Source organism: Megalobrama amblycephala, linkage group LG13 (genome assembly GCF_018812025.1).
Source record: "Megalobrama amblycephala isolate DHTTF-2021 linkage group LG13, ASM1881202v1, whole genome shotgun sequence".
Classification (NCBI taxonomy): Eukaryota; Metazoa; Chordata; class Actinopteri; order Cypriniformes; family Xenocyprididae; genus Megalobrama; species Megalobrama amblycephala.
In genome coordinates, this window is record NC_063056.1 from 27,827,493 (window position 1) to 27,843,056 (window position 15,564).

At 36.6% G+C, this 15,564-nt stretch overlaps 2 protein-coding genes across 16 annotated transcripts in view; both read right to left on the reverse strand.

The window, feature by feature from the left end:
• ldlrad4b (low density lipoprotein receptor class A domain containing 4b) overlaps positions 1-7,800 on the reverse strand; it is a 60,690-nt gene extending 52,890 nt beyond the window's left edge. Inside the window, exon 1 of the mRNA XM_048211528.1 lies at positions 7,416-7,800. The gene's annotated coding sequence lies outside the window, so the exon portion shown is untranslated. The remainder of the gene's footprint in view (positions 1-7,415) is intronic.
• Positions 7,801-9,839: 2,039 nt separating this feature from the next.
• The window catches only part of ptk2ab (protein tyrosine kinase 2ab), a 78,464-nt gene continuing 72,739 nt past the window's right edge, over positions 9,840-15,564 (reverse strand). For 12 of the 15 annotated variants that reach the window (XM_048154298.1, XM_048154290.1, XM_048154285.1 and 9 more), the window contains 5 exons: positions 15,176-15,279; positions 13,424-13,432; positions 12,605-12,760; positions 10,738-10,818; positions 9,840-10,643 (listed from right to left, as the gene is read on the reverse strand). In XM_048154298.1, coding sequence (XP_048010255.1) covers positions 10,431-10,643; positions 10,738-10,818; positions 12,605-12,760; positions 13,424-13,432; positions 15,176-15,279 — 563 coding nt within the window. In that variant the 3' untranslated portion in view covers positions 9,840-10,430. The remainder of the gene's footprint in view (positions 10,644-10,737; positions 10,819-12,604; positions 12,761-13,423; positions 13,433-15,175; positions 15,280-15,564) is intronic. The other 3 variants (XM_048154289.1, XM_048154287.1, XM_048154283.1) reach the window with 1 other exon arrangement.

A 15,564-nucleotide genomic window follows, 5' to 3' on the forward strand; every position in this document is an offset into this window, starting at 1 on the left:
ATTGTCATCACTATATGTTTCTGGGTCTTGTTTGACCTTATCAGTAATCTGAGTGACAGCCCAATCCAACCTCTTATGTATTTCGGCCCACTTTTAAGTGAACAGTTTATTTAGCTTAACAATCCTGCATTGCCAACAAGGCAAAATGTGGGCTGTATTAAAGTCTGTTTTATGCAATATGCTAGAGATTTTGGTTGCCTTAGCAACAGCGAATGAGATGACTTCCTTTCTGCACCCAAAAAGAAAAGTGATTACCCTTTAATATAATGCACTAAAGTGATCTGAAAACATTAATGGCTTTATTGATCAGGTAAGACCTTACATTGACAACTGCATAATATGTTATTTAATGCACAGAGATGAGACTCTACATGAAGATAAGGCAAATAAAATCAATTAAATTTGGAGCCATGTGGGTGGAAAAGACAAAATCAATCCGCTCTCCTGCATTGTTCAGAAAGCACAGGAACACACACACACACACACACACACACACACACACAAGCAAAACTGAAACGCAGACCACAAACAAACACGAGCCTTTGAAGCGAACATCTAATCGGTTTCAGAATCTCCTCTCAGCCAATCAATCGACAGCCCTCTGCGACTCCGCCCACAGTGTCTAGACAGCCAGACCTTTGCTGCTCTACTGCATTCTGCAGCGATGCACACCGCAGAGGTCAGGGAGGTCAAGTCTAGTTTGAGCTCAAACCAGACACTTGTTCTCAATACCATCCATTCCTACACTGAGTAAATCAGTTGATATGCTTCTTATTAAGTGTGTAGTGCTGTGATTAATGCAACATAACTACTTTTATGTTTTGATGCCATTGATTTGTAACATGCTATGTACATTTAAGACAAAACAAGATTTTAGATTTAATTATTTATTAAATGTGAGGGGTTGCAAGGGCATTCTTATACAGTTATGGTGTGTGGATAGTTGCTAGGTGGCTTCTAGGGTATTCTGGGCCCTTGCTAGAAATACAGGTGTGCACCAAACTTCTATATTCTGTAAAACAGGTTGCAACTCTTCCGGTTCTGTGCTTTGTTAAATATAGAGCTGTTTTACTCAATATGTCTTCTTTTGAGCTACCAAAGATAAGGATAACCGATGTCCATTGCATATGCAGAATGATATCTAAAAGGTTTTTTTGGATATTAAAATGGAGTAAAACACCAACAATAAAAATAACTAGTAGCTAGGTTAGCTGATTACCTTAAAAGCCCATATATTGCCGTCACTTCATTCTGATAACACTTTCTCAGACAAACGAATGCAACAAGACCCGTTTTCCTGTTCGTTCATGTGACGTTTGGCATAAAACAATACCAATTTTTTTTTATTATTATTATTATTTTATTTTAAATCATTTGATACAAATCTTAATTGTTATGTATCATTTTTTCCACAAACACACAACCGTTCAAAAATTTGGGGTCAGTAAGATGTTTTCTTTTTGTATATTTTAATATTATTAATGAAATTAATATTTGTATTCCGCAAGGATGCATTAAATTGCAACAGTAGACATTGTTACAAAAGATTCCTATTTCAAATAAATGCTGTTCTTTTGAACTTTCTATTAATCAAAGAATCCTGAAAAAATAAGCATTATGGTTTCCAGTAAAAATATTAAGCGTCACAACTGTTTTCAACATTGATAATAATAAATGTTTCTTGAGTCCCAGGTCAGCATATTAAGGAGCCGCTTACACTACACTGTTTTCAACTAAAAACGGAAAACACGTTTTTTATTTGTTTTATGTGTTTTTTATGTGTTTTGGCCATTCATTTACATGATTTACACATTTTGGTGGCCTGAAAAACGCAAGCTTTGGAAATTGGATTTTAAAGTGCAAGCTTTTGAAAACGATACCGATATCATCTCCATGTAAACAACAAAAATGCAAATTTGTGAAAACGCTGACGTCGTGTGTATGCATATTACGTGTTCAGTCTATAGGCGCATAGTGTTTCTTTACAAAGCAGCATCAAAAACTACTGGCCTGGCAGCATAACACTGTGTTTTTGGTCATTTTTGCGAATCCATGTGAATGGGGATCGTTTTGTAAGCGGAAAAATCAAAAGGAAAAACTTTTCCTTTTTTAGTACATTGTTGTCGTGTTATCTTAAATTGTAATAATATTTCACAATGTCTTTATTTTTGTTCAAATATAAACATTAGAAAAATCTAACTGTCCCCTAACTTTTGAGTGGTAGTGTATTATAGTCAAATTGATTGATTGATTGATTGATTGACACTGAGGTTGATCTTAGCCATAACCTCTAAAAGACACTGACAGCAGAGCAGCTCTGCCTGACTTGTTTGGTTGAAATGATGGGTCACCTTCTTCCAAATCTGTGAAGGGTGCTTTAGACAACTAAAGATGCTGTAAATAATTAGAGGCCTAAAAGTTTGTGTTTGCTATGTCCTCTAGAAGAGCTGATGTCAAAGTCAAGCTGCAGCACAAGAGAGAGAGAGATAGAGAGCTTGGTGCAGAGTGCTGCAGTGTCCTGTATCAGAACAGAGATCAGCTTTGAAGCATTAGAGAGAGACAAGAGACAGGACTCGAACCCCCACTTCAGCATCAATGGGTTTATATTCTAACTCACATCTCAATCTCCATTAAAGGGTAAATATAGGCACATACAATATATAGACAAAGCACTAAATAATAACACCGATGCAAATGATTGATCGTAAATCGCAAATGCTTGACTGATTTTTTTTTTTCCCCCGACTTCAAACATTTCCAACTGATCAAACTACAGTGACAACTAAATATGCCAAAAGGAGCCTCATTTTGCGGAAAACAGTTATGTTGTCGTTTTTGATGGAAACTGGAGTTCTGACAGATGGTGATTTGTAACACTACAGACCAGAAATAATTTCTTTCCAATAAAGAGACTCGCACAGAAGTTCTGATGGGAATTTCTGAGGCATTAAAAAAAGGATAATTATGAGAGAATCACCAATTATTTTGTGATGTTTTTGAAGCTTTTACTTGTCTTGAAAAAAGCGGCTGCTAACAAGTGGCTAAATGCGACTACAGAAGTTGTTGGGGACAATGAACTTCTGAACAGGAAAACATCTACTAGTCCACTTTCACAGCCTCACTGTGTTTATAATCACGCTCTTGCAAACTATTCTAACTCAAACTTTCAGGGAAATGTTTAGAAATTCCTAGTGATAGTGGTGTTGAAGTCATGTGCTCGTGTTGTATTTCATTTATAGTCTAAATTTACTTCTGTTGATTGTATTTAGGCTTCAAAATTGATCACATTTGTTAATTTGTGAAGACTATCATGATATAAAACGTGCGAGAATCATCAGCTTTTGTTTGCTACAGAGCTTTTTTTTTTTTTTACAATGATCCAAAAGCCAATGGAAAAATCCTACTTTTGTCAAAGAAACCAGAGTGATGCCAACTTCCGGGTTGGCCTACAAAAATATGTCATCACTGCAGCACTCTATAAGCACACCATGGCCAATAAATTCATTGCGACTGCCACTAGGGGGCAAACTGCAGATATTGTCTGCAGCGATAAAAGCCAAAAAAAGTCCAAATATAAAATAAAAAAAGACAAGTTTAGCTCTGCAGCGACACAAGCTGTGCGGTAGTTAGTGTCTTTATCTCTGCTCCGCCAGGACTGCAGTTCCCCTCATGCCCCGGCATGCCTCCATCTGTCTCCCACCACAGGAGGCCAAGCAGGGACCCCAGCCCTATCGGACCATCTCTGCCATATGCCTCTGTTCTGGGATCATCCATAGGGATCGGTCTCAGGACTGCGAGAGACCGTCCATCTGAATCCAAAAAAGTGCAAAAACATCAGCTAGACAATCACAGAGGATTTGCTACTAAAACATAGATGTGTACTGCACCGATTTATGCAAAATAACAAGGGTGTATTTTATAACGATGGAAACTAAGCAGCGAACACCTAGGTGCCGTGACCTTTTCCGTGGATGGATCCATAAGTGTCCAACTGTGATCGCTGCCTGAGAGCCGCTCTTTTTGGCTGCGTGGTCTCCTCTCCAGTCTAAGTATGTTCTGAGGGGGTGCAAGTAATTTTAAGATCCTCCTGGGTGTCCCTTCTTACACTGATCTGAGTCCAGTTCTGCAGCATGTCAGATAATGACAGACAGCAGGGTTTGCAGAACAACAGCTGATCCCGGTTCAGCGTGTGCAGCTCCTACCCAAAGCCCTTATGCCACCTGACGTTTTAGTGCCAGAGGCCAGATGATGTGGTTCGCAGCAAGACAGGAAGCTTGGCGTACGATGACTCCGCGTCAGACAGACGGCTCTCAGCGAGACAGGAAGCTTTCTTCCCACAAGCAGTGAGTGTTCCGGTCTGGAGTGGGCTGCTGTCCCAGCTCTCAGCCTCAAATCACTCACACAACCAAAAGGATAGCGTTCGATTTACTGTGCTTTACCACTACAAAATACCGGTAACACTTTACAATAAGGTTCGTACATTAGTTAATGTATCCATGAGCAATAGATATGTTACTTTGTTAATCTTTGTTAATGTTTGTTAATAAAAATACAGCAGTTCATTATTAACAAATACAACTCTTGATTTTAATAATATAGTAGTAAATGTTGAAATTAACATTAACAAAGATTAATAAATGCTGTAGAAGTGCCGTTCATTATTAGTTCATGTTAACTAATGAAACTTCTTGTGAAATGTTACCAAAAATACTCAAATCACTATACATGCAACAAAATAAATATGAACATTTCTGGCAAATAATGATAAGCCGGTAATTATTTAAATGTATTATGGCTGATTTTAAGATTTTATACAATTTTGTCTAAATAAATTAAAAATAAAATGCAAAAATACAGTCATATAAGTGAATTTGAGTATATCAACATTCGAATTTAAAGTATGAAAAATTGATATTTATTTTGAATTATGTTTGTTAATGATTACATTTAACAGTTTTATTAAATTAGAAATATTTAAAAAAAATTATAATATTAAAAAAATCTTTACAATAATATATATGTAATTCAATTCTAATTATATTATAATATTTAATATTAAAATGGTTTTATATATTAATAAGTATTAAAATATTTTAATTATAAAATAATGCATTGTAAAATTACATTAATTTTGTGCATCCGTTCCTTAAAAAAAATCCTTGTCAATAAATAATAAATTGCTCATTTTTTAAAATATTGATCAACCATTTAAAAGTGAAAAAATAATACATTTAAAAAGAAAATAAAAAATGGAATTTAAAAAAAATCCTTGTCAATAAATAATAAATTGTCAATTTTTTTTAAATATTGATCAACCATTTAAAAGTGCAAGAAATAATAATAATAATAAAAAAAAGGAATTAAAAAAAAAAAGAAAAGAAAAAAAAATTGCCTTGTGATGGTCACTCAGCAAGTTTGCTGGGTTATTTGTTACCCGTGGCCAACAGAGTGTGTTTTGTGCAGGCAGACAGGTGCTGATGCACCGCAAGTCCCGTTAAGCTTCTCTCACGCTTCAGACCGATTTATCATTCTTCAGTCCCTGAGCTCCACGCGCCTCCACGACTCACTGTTACACTTGGCCCGATGCCAGGGCAGATCCATCAGCCGACACTCTGACACACCTCGCTGTCTGCCTGGAGCGGATGACATCACAGCTGGGACACGAGCTCATTTTTCAGGAGTGGAAAGTGTCCTTCTGTGTCGATAAACGTCATTCAGGGGTAACGCAGAGGAACAGCTTGCATTCATAAATACAGAATGAACATGAGGCAACGACCCTTAGAGACAAGCAGGACATAGAGTCAATGACTGAATGCCACAGACAAGAAGTTAGAAGAGAAATAAGCGTCAGATGCCTTCAAGCAACAATAAACGCTCTGTTGGACTCTATCTGGCAGCGTATGACACAATCATGTCTGTGTCTCTCAACTGGGCCAGAACCTGCAGCGCACAGGAAAGGACACAGAGAGTGGAGTCTAAAACTGGGCCGAACACTAGTCACGACAGCCACTGGCAGCACACTCAGTCCAAGTCTGGACAGGGTCAGCTGACAGATACACACACACACACACACACACACACAGGCAGACGGGAGGGCACAAACACACACTCACAGTCCCCTTCTCAGTCTCACATGCATAAAATATTAACAACCAATTAATAAAGCTTGGATAATGGGATGTTATCTGCTTTGAATATCGCTGACATTACTAAGAGGTCATTTCAACATTTCACAATCTTCTTGATACACACATTAAGATAATTTTCAATCTTTCTGGAGCTCAAAAGTGACATCAGTAAGTAACTATCAAAGCCTCAAATGAACAAATGTGATATAAAATGAGTATCTGACAAAAAAATGACTATCCACCCAGTCGACAAGCCAAATATAACTACTGCACATTAAATGAATACATTATTAAATCTGACAGAAAAACCATGGTATATGAATATAATATATTTCTCATTTTATTACTAGAAAACTTCTGTGGATTCTCATTGGACAATTATGTATTCATTGCTGCTACTTTCATCTTGTGACTCAAAACTGCTACTATGACTGTAATAAAATGACTTACTGAGTATATATATTCTATATTCTAATAATGCTTATATTAATATATAAACTAGAAGCTTGTAGTTAAATATCCATAAAAATGTAACTTGGATTGCAAATAATAATATTAATAGTATATAAATTAAAAATATACTATTATTGATCTTCCTGTCAGATGTGTAATGCACTATTTTTCTTAGCAGAAACTTTAAGCGAAACTACAAATAAATAAAATATTACAATTATTTTAACTCGAATCAAAATTTCATGTCCATGTATTAATTTATTATGTAAGCATGTAATATTTAAACAAATATAAATAATAAAAGGACAAGTATTTATAAAAAGTAGCTTAATTATTTTTGGTATTAACAAAATATTAATTAAAATTCGTATTTGTAATAATAATAATAATTATAAAATAATATTTATCATATAATAACAGCATTTGATAATTAGCTAATTATGGCAGGATAAAGAAGACAGCTCGCGCTGTCTGGGCCAAAATGAGCCCTATTATGTCTGGATGAAGAACTGGGTTACATTCAGGGTCCCGTTAAAACAACCGGCTGCGTTCTCCTTTAACGCACGACCACTTCTAATATCCCTCCGAAAATGATTTGATCTGGCTGAGTATATAAATATGACAGTCTAGCGCACCGGCCCTATCATTGGCTTGTAGTTGTCTGGCTGCATATGAAGTCAGAGGGTCCCAACAACTTTTTTCGTGCCCCGGTCTAAACCCGCTGCGCTCCTCTCTATATCCGCGGGGCCACTGGCACAGCTGGCACCATTACGCACCCATCTGATGCCATCTGCACAAAACCAGACATATACGAGGAGAATATCAGCTCCTTACCTCTGCAAAGAGGAATCAGGAAATGGCACTATGTGTCCGCGGAGAGCAGAAGCCTGAGCCGCGCTGCCTGGTGATCCGGCGGAGATGACCTGGATTTCACCGCCAGACTCGACGGCGTAAAAATAATCAGGCGCTCAGTGGCGAGTGAAGCTAGCGGCAGGAAGACACAGTCACTGATGGAGGACAGACGAAGAGTTTTTTTAAAATAAGAGACTCAACCCAAGCTCGCAACACCAGTCTTCAAAATAAAAGTTTCAGTATTTAAAAAAAAAACATTTCTTTAATGATTGTATCGCGAACTTTGCTTCACGTTCTACATTTCAACGTCAGTTTTGGTTGCTTAATATTACATTGGGGCGTGATTTTAGCAATGCTTAAATTTTCTACTGTACTGTAAAATGAAACCTCTTCATGTTCAGTTTAAAGGTCTTAAATGTTTACAAAAAAATATTCTCATTCATTTTCCAATGATGTTTTTTCTATGTCCGATTTACATTTAGATATTCTCTCATTTTAAAATCTGGGCAGCAGTGAAATTAAGTTTATTCATATACCGCCCCCTACTGGATTTTACGTATTATGTTTTGGGGTTAAAGGGTTCACTCAAAAATGAAAATAATGTAATTTATTACTCACCCTCATGTCGTTCCACACCCGTAAGACCTTCACTAATCTTCGGAACACAAATTAAGATATTTTTGTTGAAATCCGATGGCTCCATGAGGCCTCCATAGCCAGCAATGACATTTCCTCTCTCAAGATCCATTAATGTACTAAAAACATATTTAAATCAGTTCATGTGAGTACAGTGGTTCAATATTAATATTATAAAGCGACGAGAATATTTTTGGTGCGCCAAAAAAACAAAACAAAATAACGACTTATTTAGTGATGGCCGATTTCAAAACACTGCTTCATTAAGCTTCGGAGTGTTATGAATCTTTTGTGTCGAATCAGCGGTTCGAAGCTCCAAAGTCACGTGATTTCAGCAGTTTGGCGGTTTACTTATAAGTAGGCCTACTTACTTGCGTTCCGAAGATTAACGAAGGTCTTACGGGTGTGGAATGGCATGAGGGTAAATAATAAATGCCAGAATTTTCATTTTTGGGTGAACTAACCATTTAAAGGGATAGTTCACTCAAAAATGAAAATTCTGTCATTAGTTCAAAACCTGTATGAAAATATTTGTTCTGCTGAACACAAAGGAAGATGTTTGGAAGAATGTCAGTAACCAAACAGATTTGGTTTGGAACTACTTGAGGGTGAGTAAACGATGGCAGAATTTTCATTTTTGGGTGAACTAAGTCTGTATGTACTAACTGAATAAATGAAAATCCATCTATATTGTATTTTGTTTTAAAACAAACAAAGAACAAACAGAATTGACAGTTTTCTTAAAAGATTTAAAATGAAAAACTACACAAATAAAAGTTTTTTTCCATTATTAAGATGGTTGTTATATTCTTACTGATTAAACCAGATATTCTGTTTCCATGAGTGTTGTTTTAGTATTATTTACATACTGCCATCATACATTTATATTTTGAATTAGCTTTTTTTTCTGTTTTCAGTTTGTTTTAGTAATTGTGTGTGCTTTTGTCATTTTTATTAGATTTACTTTAATTTGTAATTTTTTATATAGCTCTGATTTATTTGTATTTCAGTTTTAGTTTAAATTTAGTACTTCAAATTAAGCTTATTCAAAGCAACATGTCTAGTTTTTCATCTAATATTTATATTTTACTTTATTTCAGCTTTTTTTTTCAATTACTGAAAACTATTTTTAACAGTTTCAGCAAACAATAACACTGGCTTCCATAGGCATTGATAAGTGAATTTTGATTAAGGATGTAGGAAATTATAGTTTCACTGTTCAGTCCTCACCTGTAATTGGTCAGTGTTGAGTTTCCAAAAATACTTAGAGTATGGGACAGTCACCAAGAAAATATGTATGGAAATTTTGCAACATTTTGCACATTATTATTATTTTTAAAAAATCCCTTTTGGCTTTAATAAAGTATAACCAATGTCCAGAAGACCAGAAACTGTTTTGTACCAACATAATTAAGATTTATGTAAATGTGTTTTGCAAGACCCCTGTATATTCATGAGCAGCAGACTGATTGGTCTCTCAAAATTCAGGCAGAGATGCCCTGCAGATGATCTGCATTAAATACATAATGTCCCATAGTCTCTATTTATTATCCATTAAACCATGATCATGAACCAGGTCATATAAACATATACATACATTACATATATAAATGCACACACACAGGGGGAGGGTGGAAGGGTGATTAGGACGATTCTAAGTGTCCTGGACAGACAAGGGGCCTGTTCAGGGGAGCCGCTTATGGGGGGTGGGGTCACTCATCAAGTGATTTCACAAGGTCAAACAAGGAAACATGATAACTCCGACACTCATTTTTTTTAATTCAGTCATAACTTTATTTTACCTCTAGGTGGCACAAGGCCCAAATATACAACACTCTCCCTCTCAGTCCTAGGGAGAAGTGTAAGAGTCTGCAATGCAAAACCAGACTCATCAAACCCAGATTTTGCGAATCCAGTCCCAACTCAAGTTCTACTGTGCAAAACAGAGTCTAGCTCAACTTCTACGATTCTACAACCAGAACTGGAGCGGAATCTAGATTTGTGTGGTCTGGCTGTGGAGCTCAGGCTTGTCAATGAAACACAGACATATTAGATACAGTGTAAGATCCTCCAGAGACGTTTAAAGCTCAAAGCGGCTCCCAGATTCAGAATCACCCTCTCAGCATCCAGTCACCGGCCCACTATGTTCTCGAAGAGATCTGGTCGTGATGAGTCTGTTCAGGTCCAGTTCATCCGTTAAATAAGTTCAGAGCCCTCCTCAAGGTACCCGTGATCTACCGTGCAGCTTAACGTGAGGGTCAGTGAGTAGTGAAGGGGGCCCATGAGACTCCATTACTGTACAAGTCTGTGCTGGTGTGCTTCCTGGGGCGTCACGTGCGTCATCGTGTCTGTTTGCTGGAGCTAATGGGGCCGTGCCTGTCCCAACATCTTCAGCCTGGCCTGGTCAATCACATCAAGCAGGTTCTTGGCATCTACGGCGAGTGCATGCGCAGCTGTTAGCATCTGTTTCTTGTAGTCCTGCTGCAGGCTGGTCATAACGTACTGCTGGGCCAACTTCATCTTATTTATCAGCTCAGCCAGGTCTGAATTTAGAAGCTTCTGAGCCATTTCGATCTGAAGGGGAAGAACCAGACTAACAGTTAGCCATGCTAACAGGAAGAACATTAGGAATACCTACTGTTTATGGTTAGTTTGTGAATGAGTTTACCTCTCTGTGCGTGTGAGCTGGTAATAAGGGTATTGTCTCATCCACAGTGGCCAGCAGTGTTCTCAGTGCTAATCCTACTTCCTGAAACACACATTTTCATGGTGAGAATTTTGAAAGTACAAAAATTATATAATGGCTTATCTTATAAAAACTAGTTCTGCCATTCAATTAGACTAAAATTCTGCTATTATTTACTAACAGTCTATAACTAACTATATACTACTAACTGTTTATAACTGTCATGTCGTTTAAACCCACATACTCAATGCAATGGCAGTTTATTAGGGCTGGACTAATAAATTGATTCTCGATTCTCGCCAAACTGCTGAAATCACGTGACATTGGAGCTCCGAACCGCTGATTCGACACAAAAGATTCATAATGCTCCGAAGCTTCCTGAAGCAGTGTTTTGAAATCGGCCATCACTACATAAGTCGTTATTTTGTTTTTTTGGCGCACCAAAAATATTGTAACCGCTTTATAATATTAATATTGAACCACTGTACTCACATGAACTGATTTAAGTATGTTTTTAGTACATTAATGGATCTAGAGAGAGGAAATGTCATTGCTGGCTATGCAGGCCTCACTGAGCCATCGGATTTCAACAAAAATGTCTTTATTTGCTTTCCGAAGATTAATGAAGGTCTTATGGGTGTGGAACGGCAGTAATAAATGATATTATTTTCATTATTTTCATTCAAACTGGAAGCATGCAGACAGAGTATGGCTGTTTCTAAAGCACATAGCGCCATCTGCTGTTAAAAACTAAGCTCAGAATCGATTCGAGAGAGAACCGCGATACAATCGGAAAATATTAGAATCGATCCAGAATCATTGCATCACAAATTGAGAATTGATTTATTGTCCCACAGTGACCACAGGCAGTCAAGCTCCAAAAAGGACAAAATAACACCATAAAACCAACATAAAAGTGGTCCATACAAAGTCTTTTAGTCAAATGACAGCTTTGTAGGACGAAATTGCTGAAAATTACTCAAAATATTTATGATTTTGATTTAATTTATTTTGTGTTTTAGATTTAGTCATTGTGGTACTTCAGTTTTAACATATTTCAGTTAGTTGCCAAGTCAACATTTCAAATGTTTGTTTTCTGAGAGCCTACTCTGCTCTGATTAGTCAGATGGCCCAGTCTCTTGTGACTGGTTAACCACTTACAGTTCGTGTCAGAAACGAAACGCCCATTACCATATCTGAATTTCTGCTCCGGAGGCTTTCTCGGCACTTGTAAACACAGTGATACAAACAGTAACGGTGGTGTTGGTTTTACATTATCAATTTGAGCGCGAGTCCTCATTCTTTGGAAGTGCAAGCAAAGCGGATCTGCTTGTACAGCTCAGAAAACAGCGTATTCTCAACATGTCGACAACACGAACCAAACTCTTCCAGGCCTCAGCTACAACTATAGTGTTCGAGAGCGGTGTTACTGACGACTCATTTCAGGCAGTTCAGAATTGGTTCTTCCTTTTAGGAGACAATAACTCCATTTGTCATGAACTTAGATCTTTGCAGAACATTTATATTCACCAACAGATATATAATACACTAAATGATAGAAAATATCTTTAAACTTTTTAAGTGTTTTATCTAATATATTTTATTTGATTTTATTTCAGCTTTATTTCAATGACCAAAAACAACTAGTTCTAGTTTTAGTTAAGAACAACAACACTGGTTGCGAGACACTTGACTGCACCATAGATGCCTGTTGGCACTGTTTTTTTGTGTTCCAGTGAAATACGGGTGAATAAATGACAACAAGAGGACAATCTCTCTGGACAACAAAGGACATATTCAGTGACCCTAAAGTATAAATATCTAGTATATTTCTTAGTTTGTGTCATACCTTCACCATGGGCACATATTCTTCAGGGGGAGCTGGCTGGATTTTACTGGACATCTCAATCACGGCCTTCACCAGCCCGGTCACATTTTCATAGACCTTATCGTTGGACCGATCTAAGTTAGCTGTTGGGGGTGGGTTGATCTCCTGAGGCTGAATCTAATGACAAATATACAAAGCAACAAGTTTTAAAATGATGCATGAATAAAGATTATTTCTTTACAAGTATGAACATATAATGTTGCCATGAACATAAACAAAGGGTTTTGGATGAAGGTTATGTTATTGAATCTATGTTACAAGATGTATGTGATAATGAAATGTGTTATGGTACAAATTTCATGGTTGACACTAGATGGCAGCATAAGCAACTACTGGAGACCAATCACCACCTACAATATTGAGCTGATTGGATATCCATCTGCGCACCCTTGTTTTTATATATATATATATATATATATATATATATATATATATATATATAATTATTATAATATATAATTGTATATATATATATATTAAAAAACAAAGAAACATTTTAGATTTAAAACAACCAAGTGGTCTCGATAAACTGTACTGCACCCATCCCAACAGAATTGATCAAAAGCCTCCACTAGATTGCATTTCAAGCACATTATTAAAATCACAGCTTATTTAAAAAGCAAAGGACATGCATAGTGATCTACACAGCCAATGTAATTCAGTTTAGTGGATAATTGAGTTATGATTCGAAATGATATGGTTGAGTAATGACATAGCAACTGGTTAAAGGGGTCATAAACACAAACAGAAACATAACACTGAGTCTACAGGTGGTCTTACCCTCCAGGGCTACCAGTGCAAAAACAGTGCAACAGAAGAAGGGCAGAGGCACAGAGCAAGAGAAGAGTGTGCAGAGAGAGAGAAAAAAGAAAGATTAATAAATATAACTTTACATTATACATGCTGCAACGAAAGAAAGAGAAAATAGCTTGGAGTTACAGCATCATTCCGTGTGCAAGTCCATTTTTTTTTTTTAATCCAACCTCATGAAAATGTTAGAGTTAAGTGCTGTGAAGTTATGTAACTACATTTACATTTAAAGACCAGATAAAATCAAAATGACAGTTTTGTGTCTACATTTTTAGCAAATATAGACATTTAAAATTCACAGTTTTCTGGGTAAAAATATTGACAAATGATTTTTACTTAAAATTTTTGTCCAATCAAATGCTTCCTATAATGAGAATGTTCCTCTTAGCAATGCCTCCGAATAGCAAAAAGAAGTAGGCTACATCATAATTGTGACACAACTAAAGCCTATGAGCCATTTAACCCTCTGGTGCTCTTCACGTGTCGGGTTTTTTTTTCCCCCAATGAAATGAATGTACTATAAAATCCATTTATTCACTTTTTGAGTGAATAGACCTGAAAATGAAATTTCCAACTTAAACTGTCATAAACTGTTGAATGCTTTAGAGCACAGACTTGATTTTGATCTCTTTTCAAAGATGACACAAGGTGAATTAATGCTGAAGTGAAAAAAGTTTTAAAAAGTTAACTTTGAAAAGTTAAAATTTTCAATTTTTATATGAAATATATATTTTCAAAAACACATTTTACTCTAAAACTGTTAGAAAATCAAAGCCATAAATCCAAACAAGTTGTGTTCTAAATTTGAGCTTGATATCTCTAAAAATGAGCTTTCAGTAAGATTTTGTTTGGCTGTAGTACCAAAATTTTTCACTCGATGAAATACGTCTCCCATTCATTTCCAATGCGCTTATTTTTGACCACGAGGAGCACAAGTGTGACTATTTTTTTAGGATCATTTAACCTTTTCGAATCATGTCCATTATTTTTTTCTGTGTACACATAGCAAGTGCCAAAACCTTTTTCACACCATAAGATTCATACCATTCCGATAAAGTAAAAAAATTCTAAAAAAGCAAAACGTAAAATTTTTCGACCGATAAGCACCAGAGGGTTAAAAAGAATACAGGATGAGCATTTCAATATTCACAATATTACAACACAAAATCAACACTAGAAAGAAACCGGGCTGGTTTGAGTGTTATTACGGGACCTTAAATAAATATTTTCTTTTTTACTGACCAAACACACCCACAGGTAAAGCTCCTAAAAACTGTAAAACAGCTAAGCAGATTGTGTGCATTGTTTCTAATTATATTTTCCATTCGGCATTGCATTTCTGCTGTTGCTTGCGAGACCCCCTGCACGCTGACCCACAGCATCAGGAAAACACGCTGGAATGGAAACTCTAGGGTTCTTGGTGTGCAGGGATCTTTTTATGAGAGACCCCGCAGAGCAATTGTGTGCGTGTGTATGTGAAAGGGGTTTTCAGGAATAAGGATGATTTTAATGAGGCTTGGCAAACGGCATCTGTTGGCATGCTAGCTGCTCCTGAAGGCGACCCGTAAGTACAGATGCTAATCTTACCAGCCTCCCAGTGTGTGTTTGGAGGAATCTCATACTTTGTGGTTTAAAAACAGCAAGCAGTGATTACAGTTAAGTTGCACATGCACAATGCTCATGAGTTTGTCATCGGAGTTTGTCGTGCGGTAGTTCTGGTACCTTCACGCCTTCGTTGTAGCTCTCTGTAGGGTTGAGGCCGGAGACTCCTGATGGGTGGCTGGGAGCTCCTGGCCGGGGAGGCTTTTTAGGAGGAGCTGCGTGCTCTGGGGACGACAAGAAACAGTCAGTCTGGAACTCAATCTGCACTTTTATGCAAATGCAGCATTTCAAAGCAACAACATCAGATGGAAGTCATTTTCAAGTGGACCAGATTTACATTTTCATACAAATCCATTGCCATTCATAAACCATCTGCACTTAGAAACACTTATGTACAAGTATTCACATTACATATTACATATAAATTCATATTACATTCATTACAATTCATATGATTTTTTTTTCTATTTGAAAGAAATTAATACTTTTATTCAGATTTTTGATCAAAA